The sequence below is a fragment of the Gopherus flavomarginatus genome, chromosome 7 (assembly GCF_025201925.1).
Source record: "Gopherus flavomarginatus isolate rGopFla2 chromosome 7, rGopFla2.mat.asm, whole genome shotgun sequence".
NCBI classification, from domain to species: Eukaryota; Metazoa; Chordata; order Testudines; family Testudinidae; genus Gopherus; species Gopherus flavomarginatus.
The window spans coordinates 39,227,784-39,246,819 of NC_066623.1; the positions used below are offsets into that span (position 1 = coordinate 39,227,784).

The 19,036-nt window shown below is 51.4% G+C and overlaps 1 protein-coding gene across 1 annotated transcript in view; it reads right to left on the bottom strand.

Annotated features, from left to right (window-relative positions):
* Positions 1 to 18,836, bottom strand: part of LOC127055377 (START domain-containing protein 10-like) — a 39,586-nt gene extending 20,750 nt beyond the window's left edge. The window contains exon 1 of the mRNA XM_050962276.1: positions 18,466 to 18,836. Coding sequence (XP_050818233.1) covers positions 18,466 to 18,630 — 165 coding nt within the window. The 5' untranslated portion in view covers positions 18,631 to 18,836. The remainder of the gene's footprint in view (positions 1 to 18,465) is intronic.
* Positions 18,837 to 19,036: the final 200 nt, after the last annotated feature.

A 19,036-nucleotide genomic window follows, 5' to 3' on the forward strand; every position in this document is an offset into this window, starting at 1 on the left:
CCGGTCCTGCACCCCTCTTCCTGGGACCCACAGTGACTCTCAGCCAGCCAGTAAAACCGAAGGTTTATTGGACAACAGGAACACAGCTTACAGCAGGGCTTGCAGGCACAGTCAGGACCCCTCCACCGAGTCCTTCTGGGCTTTCAGGGTGCTTGGATCCTAGCTAGGATACCCTGAATTCTGCCCACACAGCCCCAAGCCCAAACTCAAACTGCCTCCCTCCTGCCACTCCCTTCCTTTGTCCCCTTCCCGGGCAAAGGTTTTGACCTTTCTCCTCCCTTACCTAGCTCAGGTTACAGGCCCTGGCATTGTCCATCCCCTAAAGTCCTCCCCTGCTCTCCCACTCCCCACACAGACAGTCCCTACTGCATCACAGATGTCTGGCAGCCTGCTGACTGCCCCCATCACACATCCATCTCCTAGGCCTGCAGCCTTTGGCCCCTGCCCTGATGGGCACTGCTGGGTGCATGGTGAAGCTGTGCCTAGGGCAGAGCGCTGTGCTTCTTCTGCTGTTCTGCCTGTGCAGGGGCCAGTGAGGATACTCCCATAGTGCACTTGGCCAACTGCACAATGCTGAAGAGTATCTGAGCAAAAGTGTGGTTGAGGAGGACAGGTTCCAGGCCCCCAGCTCTGCAGCTTGACTCAGCTAACTGGAGGTGTTGAGAGGAGCTTAGCAGAGCTCAGCCAGAAAGACGCTTAAAGAACTCCATGCATTAAAACATCCCTAGCTCACCAGGGTTAGAGTTTCACAGCTGGGAAATTGGGGCGTACGACTCTGCAGCTTCCCCCTGTATCAGCTCCCCTTTCCCCGCCCACTTGGAACACCCCAGCTCCCAGCCAGTGGATCTCCATGGCAATTCCAACAGAGGCCAAAGTCCCCAACTCAGCCCCTCTGCAACGCAGCCCTTCTGCAAAACACCATCCTGCCCCACAGAAACAGGTCCTTCTCCAGCCTCCGGCGATCCAGGGACCCCCAGACTGTGCCACATAAATGGGAAACCCCACTTGGCCTGCACCCCCTTGTTCCCAAGCTGCTCACAGGCTCTATTGCAACCCCCCAGCCCAGTGAGCACCGCGGTCCCACAGTCACAGACACACTGAAGCCCATGGCCAGAATTGGGGCACTTTCAGCGGGGGCCGTGCTGTGGAATGTTTCTGAAGTTGCGCTGCTCCTCAGACTCCCTACGAGCCCTGGGTAGCGGGGCTGGATTGCAGACATGTGGTGTTTTAAGAGCGCCTGTGTTCTGTTGAACCGAATGTGCCTCTGTAAACAGCCCAGTGAGCCGTGGGTGCAGCTCCCCCAGCAACTTCAGCTCAGACGTGCTTGCTCCACAGGCTTGTTCTGACTGCCAGCCTGAGCTCTGGGCAGCAGGTCGGGCTCCCTCCTCCTGTGCATCGCCTGCCACAGTGATTCTGCAGCCAAGCCAGGCCCTTGGTGACAACAGTGCAAGTTCTGCCTTCAAGGCGCATGCACTGAGTGGCGCTGATGGACCATAATGCACGGCCAGACTGATTGCAGAGTCTGCCCTCTCACTCCCCATCGCCAGCCTTCTGGGGAGGATCTGAGTGAGGGTTCAGAACAGAATGTGAGTTCCAGACTGCCTCACTCCTTGGTCGTGGCTGTAAGATGTTGAGTTACGATGGGCTGAGCATTGAGTGCAAGTTTTCTAAAGCAGTTGCAATAGTTATGCCATGTACCTGTCCCATTTTTGTAGTCTCTGAGCCCCCCATTGATAGCCACCTCAGAAAGGCCGGGCAGCACCATCAGCCTCATTTAATGGGTGGAAACTGAGGCCCAGGCAGTCTGAATGACTGGCCCAAGGTCACACAGGGAGACTGTGGCAGAGACCTGAATCCACGCCTTCCAAGGCCCGAGCTGATGCCTAAGCACTTGGCCATTCTGCCATCCCCAGCATATGTCTGTGCATGCACCCGCAAACAGAATCAATCACCCCCCCCGCATATTTCCATGCACAGTTACACACCCACCAGAGGGCACACACTGTGTGGCCATTTGCCTAAAGAGACTCTTCACCTGCCCATGTTCACACAGCCTGTACATGTTCTGGATAGGGGCGAAGCTGTACATGGTCTAAGCCACCTTCAGCTCAGCTCCGTGTGGCCCCAGCTCCATTTCAGTGGCAGAGGAACAATTTCCTCCCTCTGTGCTGCAGGGCTAGCCCCACAATGGGGAGTGTGTGTGTGGGGGTCAGGTCTGGAGCGTGAGTGGGGGAGGGCACAGTGCACTCTGCCTGGCTCAGGAGTGGGAGCAGCTGTCCCACATCCCACAGACTGGGCAATCAGTGCATATAGAGGTACCTCAAGAAGTCAATATTGAATCTCAATGAATGTCCCCAGCTAGCACTGGCCCATAATGCACTGGGCCAGACACCATTGGAGCCCATGGCTGGTGTATTGTTTTCTGCCCCTCAGACACCCTGCCTGATGGCTGCACGTCACACATGAGCAGTGCAGGAGAGCTAGCCCAGCAGGCAGGAGAGATGGTAAAAGCATGCATAGTTAGGAATGTCCCCTGTAGGGCAGGTACCCCCATGCAGAGATACTCAGGCCCCCGTGGGGCAGATACCCCTGTACGGAGATACCCAGGCACCCTGTGGGGGGTATCCCCATGTGGCAATACCCAGGCCCCTGTGGGGCAGGTAGCCCCGTGCTGTGATACCCAGGGCCCCTGTGGGGCAGGTATCCCTGTGTGGGGATACCCAGGGGTCCTGTGGGGGGGTACCCCTGTGTGGTGATATCCAGGGCCTCTGTGGGGCAAGTACCCCTGTGTGGGGATACTCAGGGCCCCGTGGGGCAGGTACCCCTGTGAGGAGGGTACCCTCATGCTGTGATACACAGGGCCCCTGTGGGAGGGTACCCCCCTGTTGTGACACTTGGTGCGGGGTGGGGTGTGGAGGAATGAGTAACAAATGGAAGATGAAGGATTTGGTTTGTACCATTAATAGGCAATTAGCAATTTTTAAATTCCCTTTCCTTTCCTACCCACTAGTATGTTACTGCTATCCCCCTTGCTCCACCCATGGGACCTGTGCTGCCCACAGTGCCAGCTATCGACCCTTCTGCTGCTTCTGACCGTGTACCCGTCTGCCCGGCATCAGAAACTTCCTGTGTCGGTCACCCCAGGTGATGTTCTGGTGCCTTTGACAGTCCCTGTGCTACAGACATGGCATGGCAGCTGTGCCATGGAGCTAGCTCTGACCTGGTGACCTCACCAATGGCAGGGCCACTCTCCTGCTGCCCTAGCTGCAGAAGATGCAGAGCAACTGCTCTTCTACAGAACTCAATGCATTTTCTGTTATTACCCCGAATAGCCCCCAGGAGCGTCACCAGACTCTCCCTCAAGCCCTTGCTGACCACAAGGCAGGCTGCAAAATCCGCGCAGCCCCAACTGGAGCAGAGCGGTCCAAATGACCCTCCCCCGGGGATAAACACGCTTCTGGGAACACCCTGCCCTTGCTGGCTAGTTAACCCCCGGGAGCCTTCCCGGCTACTCTAAAGTGCTTGCGCTTCATACTAGTTCCACTTCCAGGGCTCGCTGTGGTTGGGCTCAGGCCAGTCCCACAGGAGGGAAATGCTGCCAGTGAGGATCTCACTGTGGCAGCCTGCTGTGGGCTCCAAGCATCCATGTGACTCTTGGAATGCTGGCAGCCCCCGAGCATGCCGTGAGTGGTGTGTATGCCCATGTGCGGCCAGTGTCCCAGCCAATGCTGCACTAGAGCGCCCTCTGCTGCACTAGGGACCAGCTCAGAGTTGGGAGCACAGCATAGCACTCTGGCCAGCACCTCACTCTCCTCTCGGAGCATGAGCCCTTCTCCCCTTCATGCCTAGCAGAGCCTGCCTGGGGCCATGGCACTGACTGGGGATCATGAGCTGGGGGAGGGCAGTGGAGATGAGCAGCTGCTCCCCTGTGCTGTACTGTGTGGGCACCATCCATGAAAGTGCTTTGGTGTTCCAGCAGGACAGGCCTTTTATCTCAGCAGCTCAGTATCACTAATGCATAACTCGTGTACTCCTTTGCAAAGCCAGACAGTGCCCTGCCATTTGCGGGGGCTGGGAGCACCCTGGAACAGGGCAGGGCGGGGCGGTATTTAATGCAGTGATGATGGTGATAATCAGGCTTTGCAGGTTTCCTGGGATCCCAGGATCTCAACAGAACTGGGCTTCACAAGCTGCTGGGCAGGCTTCTCAACTCAGTGGGGACCCCGCAAGGCCCTGAGGCCCAGCACTCACAACAGTCCACATCAGCTAGTTACTCAGCTAGAGGCAGTGCAGCTGGGATTTGCTGCCAGGTGCCGGGGGGCGGGGTAACACAGTAGCCAGGATGTGACATTTGTCCCTGTTTATGAACTGGCCTGTGCCTGGGGCGTATGCTGAATCCATGCATGCGGAGTCCCAGGGCCTGGGTTCCCCCTGCCCTAGCCCGGCCCAGCGCAGCGCTCTCTGTGCAGCAGACATGCTCTGGGCTAGCTCTCATGGCTCTGGTGTGTGGGCAGCTTTGGAGGGTGGCCCAGCTGCACTCAATTCAGTAGATTTCTCAGGCAAGACTAAGGCCTTGGCTACACTGGTGCTTTACAGCGCTGCGACTTTCTCGCTCAGGGGTGTGAAAAAAACACTCCCCTTAGCACAGCAAGTTACAGCGCTGCAAAGTGCCAGTGTAAACAATGCCCCAACACTGGAGGCGCGGCTCCCAGCGCTGTAAGCTAATCCCCACGGGGAGGTGGAGTATGTGCAGAGCTGGGAGTGCTCTCTCCCAGTGCTGGCGCTGCGGCCACACTCACACTTCAAAGTGCTGCCGCGGGAGCGCTCCCACGGCAGCGCTTTGGAGTTTTGAGCGTAGCCAAACCCTAAGAGCCATTGCGGGCCCTGGATCTAGGCGGCTCCTCCCCTAGCTCTGGGCCTGTGTATTCTAACAGACCAGGGCCAGCCTGTGCTTTCTGGGACAGGCCTGACTTCACCGTAAACTGAGCCCCCCCCAGCTCATCACGCAGGGCCAGCTCAGCATCCCTGAGCCCTGGCAGACCTGGCAGGGGCAGCACAGCTCAGCATTCCAGTGTCATCCTAACCAGAACACTGCAGAGCCATCGTGCCAGCTGGATGCAACTGACTTTAATCAGTGCCCCTCCTGTTCCCTTCCCCCAGTCCCTCCTGGCCCCTTGCTGCAGCCAGCACCTGGCCCACCTCTAAGTCCTGAGTCCCAATAGCCAGAGCTACCCATGACTACTGCAGGGGGAGTAGCCTTGCTGTGGAGGTGATATGGGACAAAGTGGGAGTTTTGTAGTTTTATAAAGCCTATGTATGCCTCAGTTTCCCCAGTATGCTGCATTGTTACCCAGTGGGTGGAAAGGGAATGTTGGCAGTTAAGACACAGGTGTAAATGAAGCTGAGCCGTGTGGGACAAAGTGGGTCATTGGCACACTGAGGGGTTTCTCCAAAGCCGGGGCCATAGCACCGACCCTGTGGGTCCATGACAGGGGAGTGGGCTGCCCAAGCAGGGACATGGGAAGAGTAACAGAGTGTGTAAAGGAGAAGTGTTCAAAATGGTGTGTGCTAACCTGGGTGAATGTCCTCACCCTGAGGGGCCTCGGATACAAGGGCGGCACACGCCAAGGATATGTGCAGGTTAGCAAGCTGGATCCATGGTTAGAACCCAGGGCCCTGGAGTCCCACTGCTCCACCTTTCCCTGACTGCATCCCTGGACATGTCTCCATGTAGGATGGGCACAGGGACACACAGCCCCTCCCTGGCACTCCCAGGCCTGGGTGGGTGTGGGGCTGATGCTGGTGGAGGGGCAGACGGTCTCATGTGTTCATACACTGAAGTCGTGAGCCAGTCCCAAGCAGAGAGGGCTAGGGACTCAGGGTAAAAGCTGCTGTACTTCCTGCCCTCAGGAATCTAACACAGTGTCCAGGGTTAGGGGAGAGTGTAGGGTGTGTGTTTGGGGGAATAGTGTGAGCATGGAGGCGAGGGGCTATTTGTGCAGCAACGGAACTAACCTGCAAGTCTCACTCATTTCAGAGCAGGAGACAGTCTAGTCTGGTGACTTGTGCACTGGGCTGGGACTTAGGAGCTCTGGCTTTATTCCTGGCTCTGCTACTGACCTGCTGTGTGCTTGGCCAAGTCACCTCCCCTCTCCACCTTGTCTGTGCAGACTGGGAACTGAGAAGGCTGGGAGGGACTCCACCAACTGGCTGTCCCTCTGTACTTCGGAACATGCTGTAACCACCCCTCATGATATTTGGTGTTTAGCTTAAAGGCTCAGCTCCAGAAATGATGTGATGTCATGGAAATCTCAGCTTTCATTTAATGAACTAAGCTTCTAGTGCTTGTGGTATGACTGTGAGAATAACTCTGTAGCCTGGTGGTTAGGATAACCATGTGGGAGGTAGAAGAGCCAGGGGCCTTTGCCCCTGACTTCAATTATTATACAGACAAAGTGGATGATGTAACATCTTTTACTGGACCAACTTTTGCTGGTGGAAGAAACAAGCTTTCCAGCTACCCAGCTCTTCTTCAAGCCTGGGAAAGGTACTGCCAGGGACACAGCAACATACAAGGTGGAACAGATTGTTTAGCATAAGGAATTTACTCATATTGTAAAGGACCATTCAAGGTGAAGTGGCCCGTTCACACCTCTGCAGTCAAAGGACAAAAAAGGGATTAGTGGGTTACAGATTGATGTAATAACCCATAAATCCAGTGTCTTTGGCCTGGGCTACACTACGGGGTTAGGTCGAATTTAGCTGCGTTGATTTAAAAATGTATGCGTCCGCACAACCAACCCCGTTCCGTCGACCTAAAGGGCTCTTAAAATCGACTTCTGTACTCCTCCACGGCGAGGGAAGTAGCGCTAAAATCGACTTTGCTGGGTCGAGTTTGGGGTAGTGAGGACGCAAATCGATGTTATTGACCTCTGAGAGCTATCCCAGTGTGCTCCACTGTGACTGCTCTGGACAGCACTTTGAACTCTGATGCACTAGCCAGCTACACAGAAAAATCCCCAAGAACTTTTGAATTTCATTTCCTGTTTGGTCAGCGTGGCAAACTCAGAAGCAGAGATGACCATGCTGTCCCCCCAGAATTGTAGAGTGTAGAATGTTTCTATGCTCCCCCATCATCTCTGTCCCTGAAGTTATTGCAGATTAAAAGGCAAAAGAAATGCACTCGTGATGACATGTTTTCCGAGCTCATGCAGTCCTCCTGCACTGATAGGGCACAGCTTAATGCATGGAGGCATTCAGTGGCAGAGGCCAGGAAAGAATTAAGTGAGCGAGAAGAGCAGAGGCAGGACCTGATGCTGAGGCTAATGGGGGAGCAAATGGACATAATGAAGCATCTGTTGGGGGAGCAAACAGACATGATGAAGCGTCTGTTGGAGCTGCAGGAAAGCCAACAATAGTACAGACCCCTGTTGAATCCACTGTATAACCGCCTATCCTCCTCCCCATGTTCCATAGCCTTCTCACTCAGACGCCCAAAAAGGTAGGGGGGAGAGACTCCGGGCACCGAGCCACTCCACTCCAGAGGATGGCCCAAGCAACAGAAGATTGTCATTCAAACAGTTTGATTTTTAGTGTGGCTACAATAAGCAATGTGGCCTTGTCCTTCTCTCCTCCCCCACCCCACCCGGGCTACTTTGTCTGTTATCTCTCTCTCTTTTTTTTTAATTAATAAAGAAAGAATGCATGGTTTCAAAACAATAGTTACTTTATTTCGAAGAGGGGAGGATGGTTGGTTTACAGGGAATTAAAACCAACAAAGGGGGCGGGTTTGCATCAAGGAGAAACACACACAACTGTCACACCGAAGCCTGGCCAGTCATGAAACTGGTTTTCAAAGCCTCTCTGATGCACAGCGCGCCTTGCTGTGCTTTTCTAATCACCAAGTGTCTGGCTGCTCAAAATCGAATGCCAGGCAAGTTGCCTCAACCTCCCACTCTGCCATAAATGTCTCCCCCTTACCCTCACAGATATTATGGAGCACACAGCAAGCAGCAATAACAGTGGGAATGTTTGTTGCGCTGAGATCTGATCAACAGCGCCAGCTAGCTTTTAAACATCCAAAGGCACATTCTACCATCATTCTGCACTTGCTCAGCCTATAGTTGAACAGCTCCTTACTACTGTCCAGGATTCATGAACGGATCCCCTGAGCAGAAGAGCAGAGTTGCAGCAGAAGCATTGGACGAGGACGATTAGCAGTCCTACTGCACAGTCTGCTGCCAGCAGCACCCAGGAGGACCAGAATGGATCCCCCGAACTCGTTGCCAGGGAGCAGGAGAGCAGAGTTGCAGCGGAAGCAGTGGACCCGAACACCACATCCTGGAGGTTGCTAGGAGCTGGGCAGGGAAGACATTCCCAGAACCCCCGGCCAAGCTACATGTCTGATGAGGACGGTTAGCAGTCCTACTGCACCGTCTGCTGCGAAGCCAAGGGGCTGCTGCTGTGTAGCAATGCCAGGTGCTTCTGTGTGGAATGCTTGGAGATCCGGGCAGGGCAAGGTACCTCGGCCAAGGCAAAAGAGCAAGAGCCTTGGAGCTGTTACATGTGTCAACCACAGAAGTGCTATGGGGTATTACAGTGCCGACTGGACTGGAACGTATGGCTGCAAGACTTCTTCACCAGCAACAAAGGACAGGAATATGATGCACTTAAAATCTAAAAAGGGCCACACATTTCCCAGAGTCACTACTCTTGATAACAGAACATCAGTGATTGCATTGGCTACTTGGATCACAGCAGCCCCCACAGTAGACTTGCCCACAACAGCAGCAGTGAGGGTGAGCTGAGTGGGCTCCATGCTTGCTGTGGTATGGCGTGTGCATGGTAACCCGGGAAAAAAGGCGTGAAACGATTGTCTGCCATTGCTTTCATGGAGGGAGGAGTGACTGACGACATACCCCAAACCACCCACAACGTTTTTGCCCCATCAGGCATTGGGAGCTTAACCCAGAATTCCAATGGGCGGCGAAGACTGCGGGAACTGTGGGATAGCTACGCACAGTGCACTGCTCCGTAAGTCAATGCTAGCCATGATAGTGAGGATGCACTCTGCCGACTTAATGCGCTTAGTGTGGACGTACACAATCGACTGGATAAAAGCGATTTCTAAAAATCGACTTCTATAAAATCAACCTAATTTTGTAGTGTAGACATACCCTTTGTTAAATCCATGATTTTTCCTGTTTAGCAAATTTGATGAATTTAAGCTCCCGGGCTTGTTTTTTGAAGGTCTTCTGCAGATTTTCTTTGAGGACAGGGACAGAGAGATCAGATATTGAGTGATTGATCTGTGAAAAGTGTGACTGGGTGTTTTTGTCTTTTATCATTTTTCTGTGCGAGTTCATTTGAGAGCATAGGTGCTGACTCTGTGGATGCTCCAGGGGTGGAGCACCCACAGGAAAAAAATGGATGGATGGGGGTGGGGCCTAGGGTGGAGGTTGAACGCCCCCCAGGAACTCAGGAAGTTGGCACCTGTCATGGTACAATTCCCCACTCTGAACCTTAGCGTCCAGAAGATGGGGTACCAGCATGAATTCCTCTAAGCTCAATTACCAGCTTAGAACCTGTAGCGCTGCCACCAACCAGGAATTCCAGTGCCTGGTACACTCTGGTCCCCCCAAAACCTTGCCCGGGGACCCCCAAGACCCAGACCCTCTGGATCTTAACACAAGGAAAGTAAACCCTTTCCCTCACCGTTGCCTCTCCCAGGCTTCCCCTCCCTGGGTTACCCTGGAAGATCACTGTGATTCAAACTCCTTGAATCACAAAACAGAGAGGACAATTCACCTTCCTCCTTCCTTCTCTTTCCCCCTCCCAGATTCTTCCTGAGAGAAAGTAATCCTGGCACAGAGAGAAATCAGCCTCTCTCTTCCTCTTCCCTCCTTTCTCCCCACCAATTCCCTGGTGAATCCAGACCCAGTCCCCTGGAATCTCACCAGAATAAAAAAACCATTAGGTTCTTAAACAAGAAAAGCTTTTAATTAAAGAAAGAAAAAACAGTAAAAATTATCTTTGTAAATTTAAAAAAAATGGAATAGGTACAGGGTCTTTCAGCTATAGACACTGGGAACACCCTCCCAGTCTAAGTATACAAGTACAAATTAAAATCTTTTCAGCAAAATACCAATTTGAACTCCTTTCAGCCAAATACACATTTGCAAATAAAGAAAACAAACATAAGCCTACTCGCTTTATCTACCTAGTACTCACTATTCTGAATCTATAAGAGCCTGTATCAGGGAGATTGGAGAGAAACCTGGTTGCACGTCTGATCCCTCTGAGCCCCCAGAGTGAACAACCACCAAAACTAACAGCACACACAAAAACTTCCCTCCCTCAAGATTTGAAAGTATCCTGTCCTCTGATTGTTCCTCTGGTCAGGTGCCAGCCAGGCTCACTGTTCTTGTTAACCCTTTCCAGGCAAAAGAGATATGAAGCACTTCTGTGCTATTAATTTTTCTTATCTGTTTATGACAGCACCTCTGTTTGAGGGAGTAGTGATTGTGTGGTTTCACTCACACTGTTGTTATTGGGGCATTTATTGCACTGGATGAGATATACCCCATCTTGTGATAGGCATGTGTAGGACCCATGGATCCTGAAAGATGTGTGGTGTGGTCTGTGGATCATCATAGCAATGGAGATATGTCTAGAGGTTTTACATCTGTTGTTCTGTCAGAGTCTGGTGCTGCTTTGAGTTGGTGTGTCCTGCTTTTGGAGAACTTGCTTCTGATGATGAATTTGGTGAGGTTGGTGGGTTGTTTGAAGGCCAGAAGAGGAGGTTCTGGAAAGATTTATTTCAGGATGTGGTCCCCATTGAATATGGATTGTAATTAAAAAAATCAGGAAAAAACGGAATGAGAAATCGTTAACAAATATCACATCCATTGCAATCTCTCCACCACTGACAGAACAGCTATTCAGTCCCTGAAATTCAACCACCTGATAGTGATCAAACTAGCAGACAAAGGGAGTGCCATTGTAGTTCTCAACTGTGAAGACTATGTCAATGAGGCCAACCTACAACTCTCCAACACCACCTACAATAAAGAACTCAAAGAAGAACCCGCACCACAAATCACCCAGGCATATAATCAAATCCTTCCCCAACAACTTCAAGAGAAACTCTACAACCTCATCCCCCAAAAACCCTTCCCAGGGGCCTTCTACATGCTTTCCAAGATACACAAACAAGGGAATCTAGGCAGACCCATCCTATCTGGCCATGGCACTCTTACTGAAGGAATATCAGGTCTCATAGGAAACATCCTCAAACCATTCACCACACAAAGAGCCAGCTTCCTTCAGGATACAGTTGACTTCCCCAGATATACCACAAGATTAACAGCCTCCCTCAGAACACCATCCTTGCCACCTTGGATGGCACTAACATCCCTCACAATGACGGCATCACTGCCTGCCTCATATATCATAATAGAGGCTCAATTTAAACGTATACTCCAAATTAAAAAACACAGTAAGAGAACCAAAAAAGTGCCACCCTGGCTAAACAACAAAGTAAAATAAGCAATGAAAGACAAAAAGGCATCCTTTAAAAAGTGGAAGTTAAATCCTATTGAGGGAAATAGAAAGGAGCATAAACTCTGGCAAATGAAATGTAAAAATATAATTAGGAAGGCCAAAAAAGAATTTGAAGAACAGCTAGCCAAAGACTCAAAAAGTAATAGCAATTTTTTTTAAAGTACATCAGAAGCAGGAAGCCTGATAAACAACCAGTGGGGCCACTAGACGATTGAGATGCTAACAGAGCATTCAAGGACAATAAGACCATTACAGAGAAACTAAATGAATTCTTTGCATCTGTCTTCACTGCTGAGGATGTGAGGGAGATTCCCAAACCTGAGTCATTCTTTTTGGGTGACATATCTGAGGAACTGTCCCAGATTGAGGCGTCAGAGGAGATTTGGCAACAAATTGATAAACTAAACAGTAATAAGTCACCAGGACTAGATGGCATTCTCCCGAGAGTGGAACTCTGTAGCAAGGAGATGTGCTCTCCTGCCCTGTCAGAAGGGGAAAGACCCAAGATCGCCCCCTGGTGGGCAGAACCAGCCCACCTGCAGCCCTCCTGCTGAAAGCAGAGGGGCGGGACAGGAAGCTGGACTATAAAAGGCCAGCCTCATAGCTCAGTCGGGAGAGGGCTGCCAGAGGAGCAGGACGTTTCTTCCTTCTGATGGGGCCTGGAGCTGAAGGAAATGACTGCCAGACCAGAGGAGTTACCTGAATTGCTGGAGACCAGCAATGCCGACACACTGCTGGGGCTGCCATTGCCTGTATACTCCAGAGAGACCCAGGATGACCCCGGAACCCAGGTGCCCCAAACTGGGGAGGGTAGGAAGGAGCCCAGGGAACTGCTTGAGAAACAGCGAGGAGGCACGGCCTCCCACCCTGTCAGAAGGAGAGAGACACGTGCCTCTCCTTACAAACTCAAATGTGAAGTTGAAGAACTACTAACTGTGGTATATAACATCATTTAAATCAGCTTCTGTACCAAATGACTGGAGGATAGCTAATGTGACACCATTTTTTAAAAAAGGCTCCAAAGAGGTGACCCCGGCAATTATAGGCTGGTAAGCCTAACTTCAGTACCGGGCAAACTAGAAAAGAATTATCAGACACATAGATGAACATAATTTGTTGGGGAAGAGTCAACATGATTTTTGTAAAGGGAAATCATGCTTCACCAGTCTACTAGAATTCTTTGAGGGGGTCAACAAGCATGTGGACAAGGGGATCCAGTGGATATAGTGAACTTAGATTTTCAGAAAGCCTTTCACAAGGTCCCTCACCAAAGGCTCTTAAGCAAAGTAAGCAGTCATGGGATAAAAGGGAAGGTCCTCTCATGGATCAGTAACTGGTTAAAAGACAGAAAACAAAGGATAGGAATAAATGGTCAGTTTTCAGAATGGAGAGAGGGAAATACTGGTGTCCCCCAGGGATCTGTACTGGGCCCAGTCCTATTTAACATATTTATAAATGATCTGAAAAAAGGGGTAAACAGTGAGTTGGCAAAATTTGCAGATGATACAAAACTACTCAAGATAGTTAAGTCCAAAGCAGACTGTGAAGAGCTACAAAGGGATCTCACAAAACTGGGTGACTGGGCAACAAAATGGCAGATGAAATTCAATGTTGATAAATGCAAAGTAATGCATAGTGAAAAACATAATCACAACCAGTGTTCCCTTTAATTTTTCCCACCTATGTGCGGAATGAATTTTGTTACATGCACCAATATAGAGGTGATGTATGACACATCACCTTCATATTGGTGCACATAACAAAATTAATATGGTGGGGGTGGGGCCGAGGGGTTTGGAGTGTGGGAGGGGGTTCAGAGGTGGGGCAGAGGGTTGGGGTGCAGGGGTGTGAGGACTGCGGCCGGGGGTGCAGGCTCTGAGGTGGGGGCAGGGATGAGGAGTTTGAGGTGCAGTACAGTATTCTGGGCTATGGTGGGGAGAGAGGACTCCCCCCTGCTCTCTCTCCCTGCAGCACCAGCTGGGCTAGGGGACAGAGGTGCCTCTCCCCGCCGGGGCAGCTCTGGGGTTAGGGCTGCAGGATAGGCACCCCTCCTCCAGCCCCCGCAGGTCTGGCCAGGGCTGGGTTCAGGGACGGGTGCCCTGGACGCAACAGGTCCAGGCTGTGCCGTCTGTGTTCGGGCCAGGCAACCGTGGGTGGGTCCGGGCCTGCAGCACACTGCCCTGGCTGTGGCTGGGTCCAGGCTATGCCGCACCACTCTGGCTGGGTTTGGGCCAGGGTAGGGGTACCCTGGGCGCCACAGGTACGGGCCATGGCATAATTGGGGCCGGGGGGGTGCCCTGGCCATGGCAAGCTGGGGACCAGACTAGTTTGGGGTCAGGGGAGGGCCACCCCTCCCCTGGTCGCAGTAGGTCCTGTGAAAGTAGAATGAATTATATAGTAAGAATAGAAAGGATTAAAGAAATGCTGTCTGTACCTTTAAGCAAAACTTTTGGAATGCTGCAATCCAGGTGTCAGGAATACAGACATTAACATAGAACAATTGCACCGTTTAAGGGCAATTGGTGAAGTATTAGCCTTAAATTAATAACAGTTAGTAAGGAAATAGGATATGCATGCTGTGCCCCAGGTGAATTTTCCTGTTTTGCTTTCTTTGTCCCTTTGTCTAATTCCCGCTCTTTTATCTGTATAAATAAGACTGTTTGGGCCTTGCATGGCCACTCACATATTCTGAATGTTATTGGCGGAGCGCTGCGCTAATAAACAGAGTGGTCTGACAAATTGTGAGTCCTGATTCTAACTTTGACAGTCCCCAGGCAGGTTCCCTGAGTGCCTGCGCAGCGCTAAATAGGCGGCTGCACGGCTGGGCAGCTTACAGGAAACAGATCCCAACTATATGTATAAAATGATGGGGTCTAAATTAGCTGTTACCACTCAAGAAAGATCTTGGAGTCATTGTGACTAGTTCTCTGAAAACATTCACTCAATGTGCAGCGGCAGTCAAAAAAGTGAACAGAATGGTGGGAATCATTAAGGAAAGGATAGATAAGAAGACTGAAAATATCATATTGTCTCTATATAAATCCATGATACACCCAATCTTGAATACTACATGCAGATGAGGTCTCCCCATCTCAAAAAAGATGTACTGGATTTGGAAAAGGTTCAGAAAAGGGCAACAAAAATGCTTAGGGCTATGGAACAGCTTCCGTATGAAGAGAGATTAATAAGACTGGGACTTTTCAGCTTGGAAATGAGGGAATATGATAGAGGTCCATACAATCATGACTGGTGTGGAGAAAGTAAATAAGGAAGTGTTATTTACTCCTTCTCATAATGCAAGAACTAGGGGTCACCAAATGAAAATAATAGGCGGCAGGTTTAAAAGAAACAAAAGGAAGTATTTCTTCACACAACGCACAGTCAACCTATGGAACTCTTTGCCAGAGGATGTTGTGAAGGCCAAGACTATAATAGGGTTCAAAAAAGAACTAGATAAGTCCCTATAGGATAGGTCCATCACAACTGGGCCTCAGCGTATCATCTTCAGTCCAATGGGCTAGTGGAAAGATTCAACGGGACGCTACAGATGATGCTAAAAACATTTATGAACCAGCACCCGCAGGATTGGGACAAGTACTTACCTCACCTGCTGTTCGCGTACAGGGAGGTAGCCCAGGAGTCTACTGGATTTTTGCCTTTCGAATAGTTATATGGAAGGCGGGCAAGGGGGCCCCTGGACCTGATGAGAGACGAATGGGAGGGGAAGGCCACTCCTGATGGAGAGTCGGTGGTGGAGTATGTCCTGACCTTCCGGGAAAGACTTGCTGAGCTCATGGGCCTGGCCAGGGAGAATCTAGCCTGAGCCCAAAGGAAGCAGAAGGTCTGGTATGACCGCATGGCGCGGGCCCATGCCTTCGGCACCGGGGATCAAGTGACGGTTCTCGTCCCCGTGAGGAAAAACAAACTCCAGGCTGCCTGGGAAGGGCCTTTCAAGGTTGTCAAGCAACTAAATGAGGTAAACTATGTGGTGGAGCTGTCAAACCGAGCTCATCACCGCTGGGTGTACCATGTGAATATGATGAAGCCATACTATGACAGGGGGAATGTGGTGTTGGCCGTGTGTGGACATTGTGAGGAGCAGGGAGATGACCCTTTAGTGGATCTATTCCCTGGGACAAAAGCTGGTTTCCCCCTGGAGGCAATTCCCCTCTCTGATCAGCTGATCCTGGATAGTAGCTTCTCTTGCAAGGCAAATCTGAACAAACCTGGTCAGTGATCTCCCTACTGCCAAACTTTCTCCTACCTCTCTATACTGCAAGCTGGGTCATTCAGGCTGACTGAGTGGGTGGCATAAAGAATATGCCAAGAACTGCCCTGTGCAATGTGGTGGTTGGAAACTGGGTGGGGGGAGGGGGAAGTTTTGGGGGGAGAGGTGGGCACTAGTGCATAGAAGTTTCCTGTTAAATTCGGAGGTAGTGGAACCTCCAAGATGACATATACAGGGTGTAGATGAGTGGCCTCCACTGTCCTTTCACTATTTGTTGTGCTTTAAGAGCTTTCTTCTCAATGTATATGGAAAGTGGAAGTGTCTTACAGCTATAAACCAGCTCCCTCTAACATGCAAGTTGTCTGGTGATTTTGGAAAGAGGAACTTTTCCTGCCAAAAGCTGAAGTGGCGGCTCAGTCCCGGACCCGCACTCGGGGTCCCGGCTGCCGGCCCAGTATCCGGGGTCCTGGCTGCTGCCGGCCCCTCACTCAGGGCACTTTTCCTGGCCTCACACCCAGGGTCCTGACTGTAAGGCCCACACCTGGGGCTCTGCTCCCACCCCCAGCTGTGGTCCCAGGCTCAGCCCCCTTACCCGTGTTGCGTCCCCCACTCCCGGAGCCAGCTCTGGGGAGAGGGGGCACAGACAGGATAAGGGGAGGGTGCGAGGTAAAAAGGTTGAGGACCACTGGCTTTCAGAATCCCCACTGTAAAAATTGTTCTAACGCCACTGCTTGTCTTTCTCTGGTTTGCGAATCACTCAGAGCTTGCGGGGGGCTAAGTGGCCTGAAACCTACAGAGTGGCAGCAGGGCTCATGCACAGAGGCAGAAACTTAGGCACTGAGTGAGTTTAGGGGCCTACAGGGTTTGGTGCAAATGTTGTGCAGTGGAGACAAAAGTGGGACTTAGGTACCTAAATCTGAGATTTAGGTGCCTAAGTCGGGGGTGTAGGCACCTGAGTACCTTCAGGACTCAGGGTCCGGGCCATTGTAACTGTAACAAGAGAACCGCAGGCATTTGCACTTGGCTAATCTACATCATTCATCAACGGCAGCTCTCCCTGCTTCCCAGCAGAGCTTTCCAAGCCTTCACTATTCTTAGCAAGGCTTCTCCTGAACATGTCCCAGGACACCCCAAAGTGTGCGTTTAAACAATGAACAGGACACAGCCAGCTCCAGCTTGGCTCAGAACACGTATGGCTCATTCTCAGGCCAGCAGGACAGGGGCATGTTATGTTTGATTCTAAAGGAAATAACTGTTTTTGTTCCAAAGCCATTCCCTGCATGTGTGACCCCAACATCACAGCCTTCAGAACCCCGGAGGGAAACTGACGATGAACAAGAGGGCAACTAGTATCAGAGGGGTAGCCGTGTTAGTTTGGATCTGTAAAAGAATCTACAAAGTGGGTATTCACCCACGAAAGCTCATGCTCCAATACGTCTGTTAGTCTATAAGGTGCCACAGGATTCTTTGCTGCTTTAAGAGGGAAACTGACTCTTACTGTGCAGCATCGACCCAGAGAAGACAAAGGCGAAGCCAAGACGCAAACAAACAGCAGGCAACCTTACCATGTGAATAGGTTACAATGTTCTTAGGGATGAAGGCAAAGAAACCTGTTTGTTTCGAGCAGGATTTTTCACCTGACAGCGTTGCTTTAAGACAACACCACAGAGAGGTGCCAGTGTAAATGAGCCGAGTCTATTTGTACCGCAGTCCTCATGCCTTGGTCGTGTGGGCTCCAAGAATGCCCAAATTGTCAACCCTTACTCCCCGAGTAACACCACTGGAGTCCACAGGGCATTGCGCTGAACAGCGACCCATGCTTGCTCATTTGCAGATTCCTTTATTTGCACTTGCTTCAGTTCTAACGTGGGGCCGGGTGAGTTGGTAGGCAACAGCAGTCCAACATGCCCACCAGTGTTTAATTTGTAATGAAAGAGATGCTGGGGCTCAAGCAATTTTTTTACATTCATAACTGATGCAGGAAGCCCAGAAGTACCAGCGCTCTGAACGGCCAAGCCGAGAGGTGCCGGTGCTCAGGCCTGGCACAAATAAAGCACAGTAGCCTGTAAATGGGAACTCATCAGAAAATGAGGCTTCTGGGTGCTGTAGCTCTTCAGTGTAGCCATTCACTGCTGCAGATAGGAAGGGCAGTTAATCTGCCACCCTGAGAGGTGGTAACTCAGCTGACAGAAGAAGTCTTCCCTCAACCTTCTGCTTTCTGCACCAGGGGTCAGGTCGGCTTAACTGCGTCGCTCAAGGGGGTGGATTTTTCACACACCTGAGTGACGTAGCTGGATTGACCTAGCTTGTTAGTGTAGCCCTGGCCTAAGTGACACCAAGGCTTCTGGGAGTCTAGAACTAGCTATGCTGCAAACACAGACTGTGTGTGCAGATGTCCGTGTATGTGTGCATGCATGCATGCGTGTGTTTTCATGTGTACACACATGTAGAAACTTGGCACTAAGCAGCTTTAGTGAAACACATGAAGGCAGATTTGTACCCTCCAAACACACAAGGAGGTTGGAAGTGGAAGAGAGAGCCCTGGCCACAGTGGGGGTTTGCCCTGGCAGCACTGTGTCCAGCGAAGGGAGGGAATGAGAGTGAGTGCTGGTGGGGAGTCCCAGCACTGGGGGACAAAGCATGCTCTTGCTGTGCCATCTGCACTGGGCTCTTACCTTGATTTTCTGCACTGTCCGGCTCTCTCCTGGCGTCTGGCTCCACACCATCACCCCACCCTTGTTGTACTGGCTACGCCAGCCCTCCAGGCTCTCACACTGGTCCCTGAATGAGCTGAAGTCAGAGTCGTCCGGGATATAAACCATCTCCCCTCCTCTCGACATGGAGCTGAGCTTTGCCAGGCCCAGAATGCTGTGGCCAGTGTGCACCAACCACCGGGACCTGTAAAGTGGCTTTGCAGCGCCAGGCACAGGACGGGTCTTTGCCTGGCCTGCTCAGAAACTTCCAGCTGCTGTCCTGGCTCTGCTCAGCTATGCCTTGAGCTGGCTTCTCCGCTGTGCTGTGTCCCTGCCCTACTCACCCTGCCGTCCTCGCCCTCGGAGCCTGGAGTCCATCCCTCTGCTCTCCCCAAACCTCCCCTTGCCAGGAGCTGTGCGCTGTATCCTCCGGCAGTCTCCTACTCTCTCCGTTCCGCACTGTGCAGAGGAATTATCAGGAAGGCTCCTTCTCTGCAGTTGTTAATGCAGCTGCTGGGAGCTCATATATCAGATAAGCTTTGCCGACTGGTAT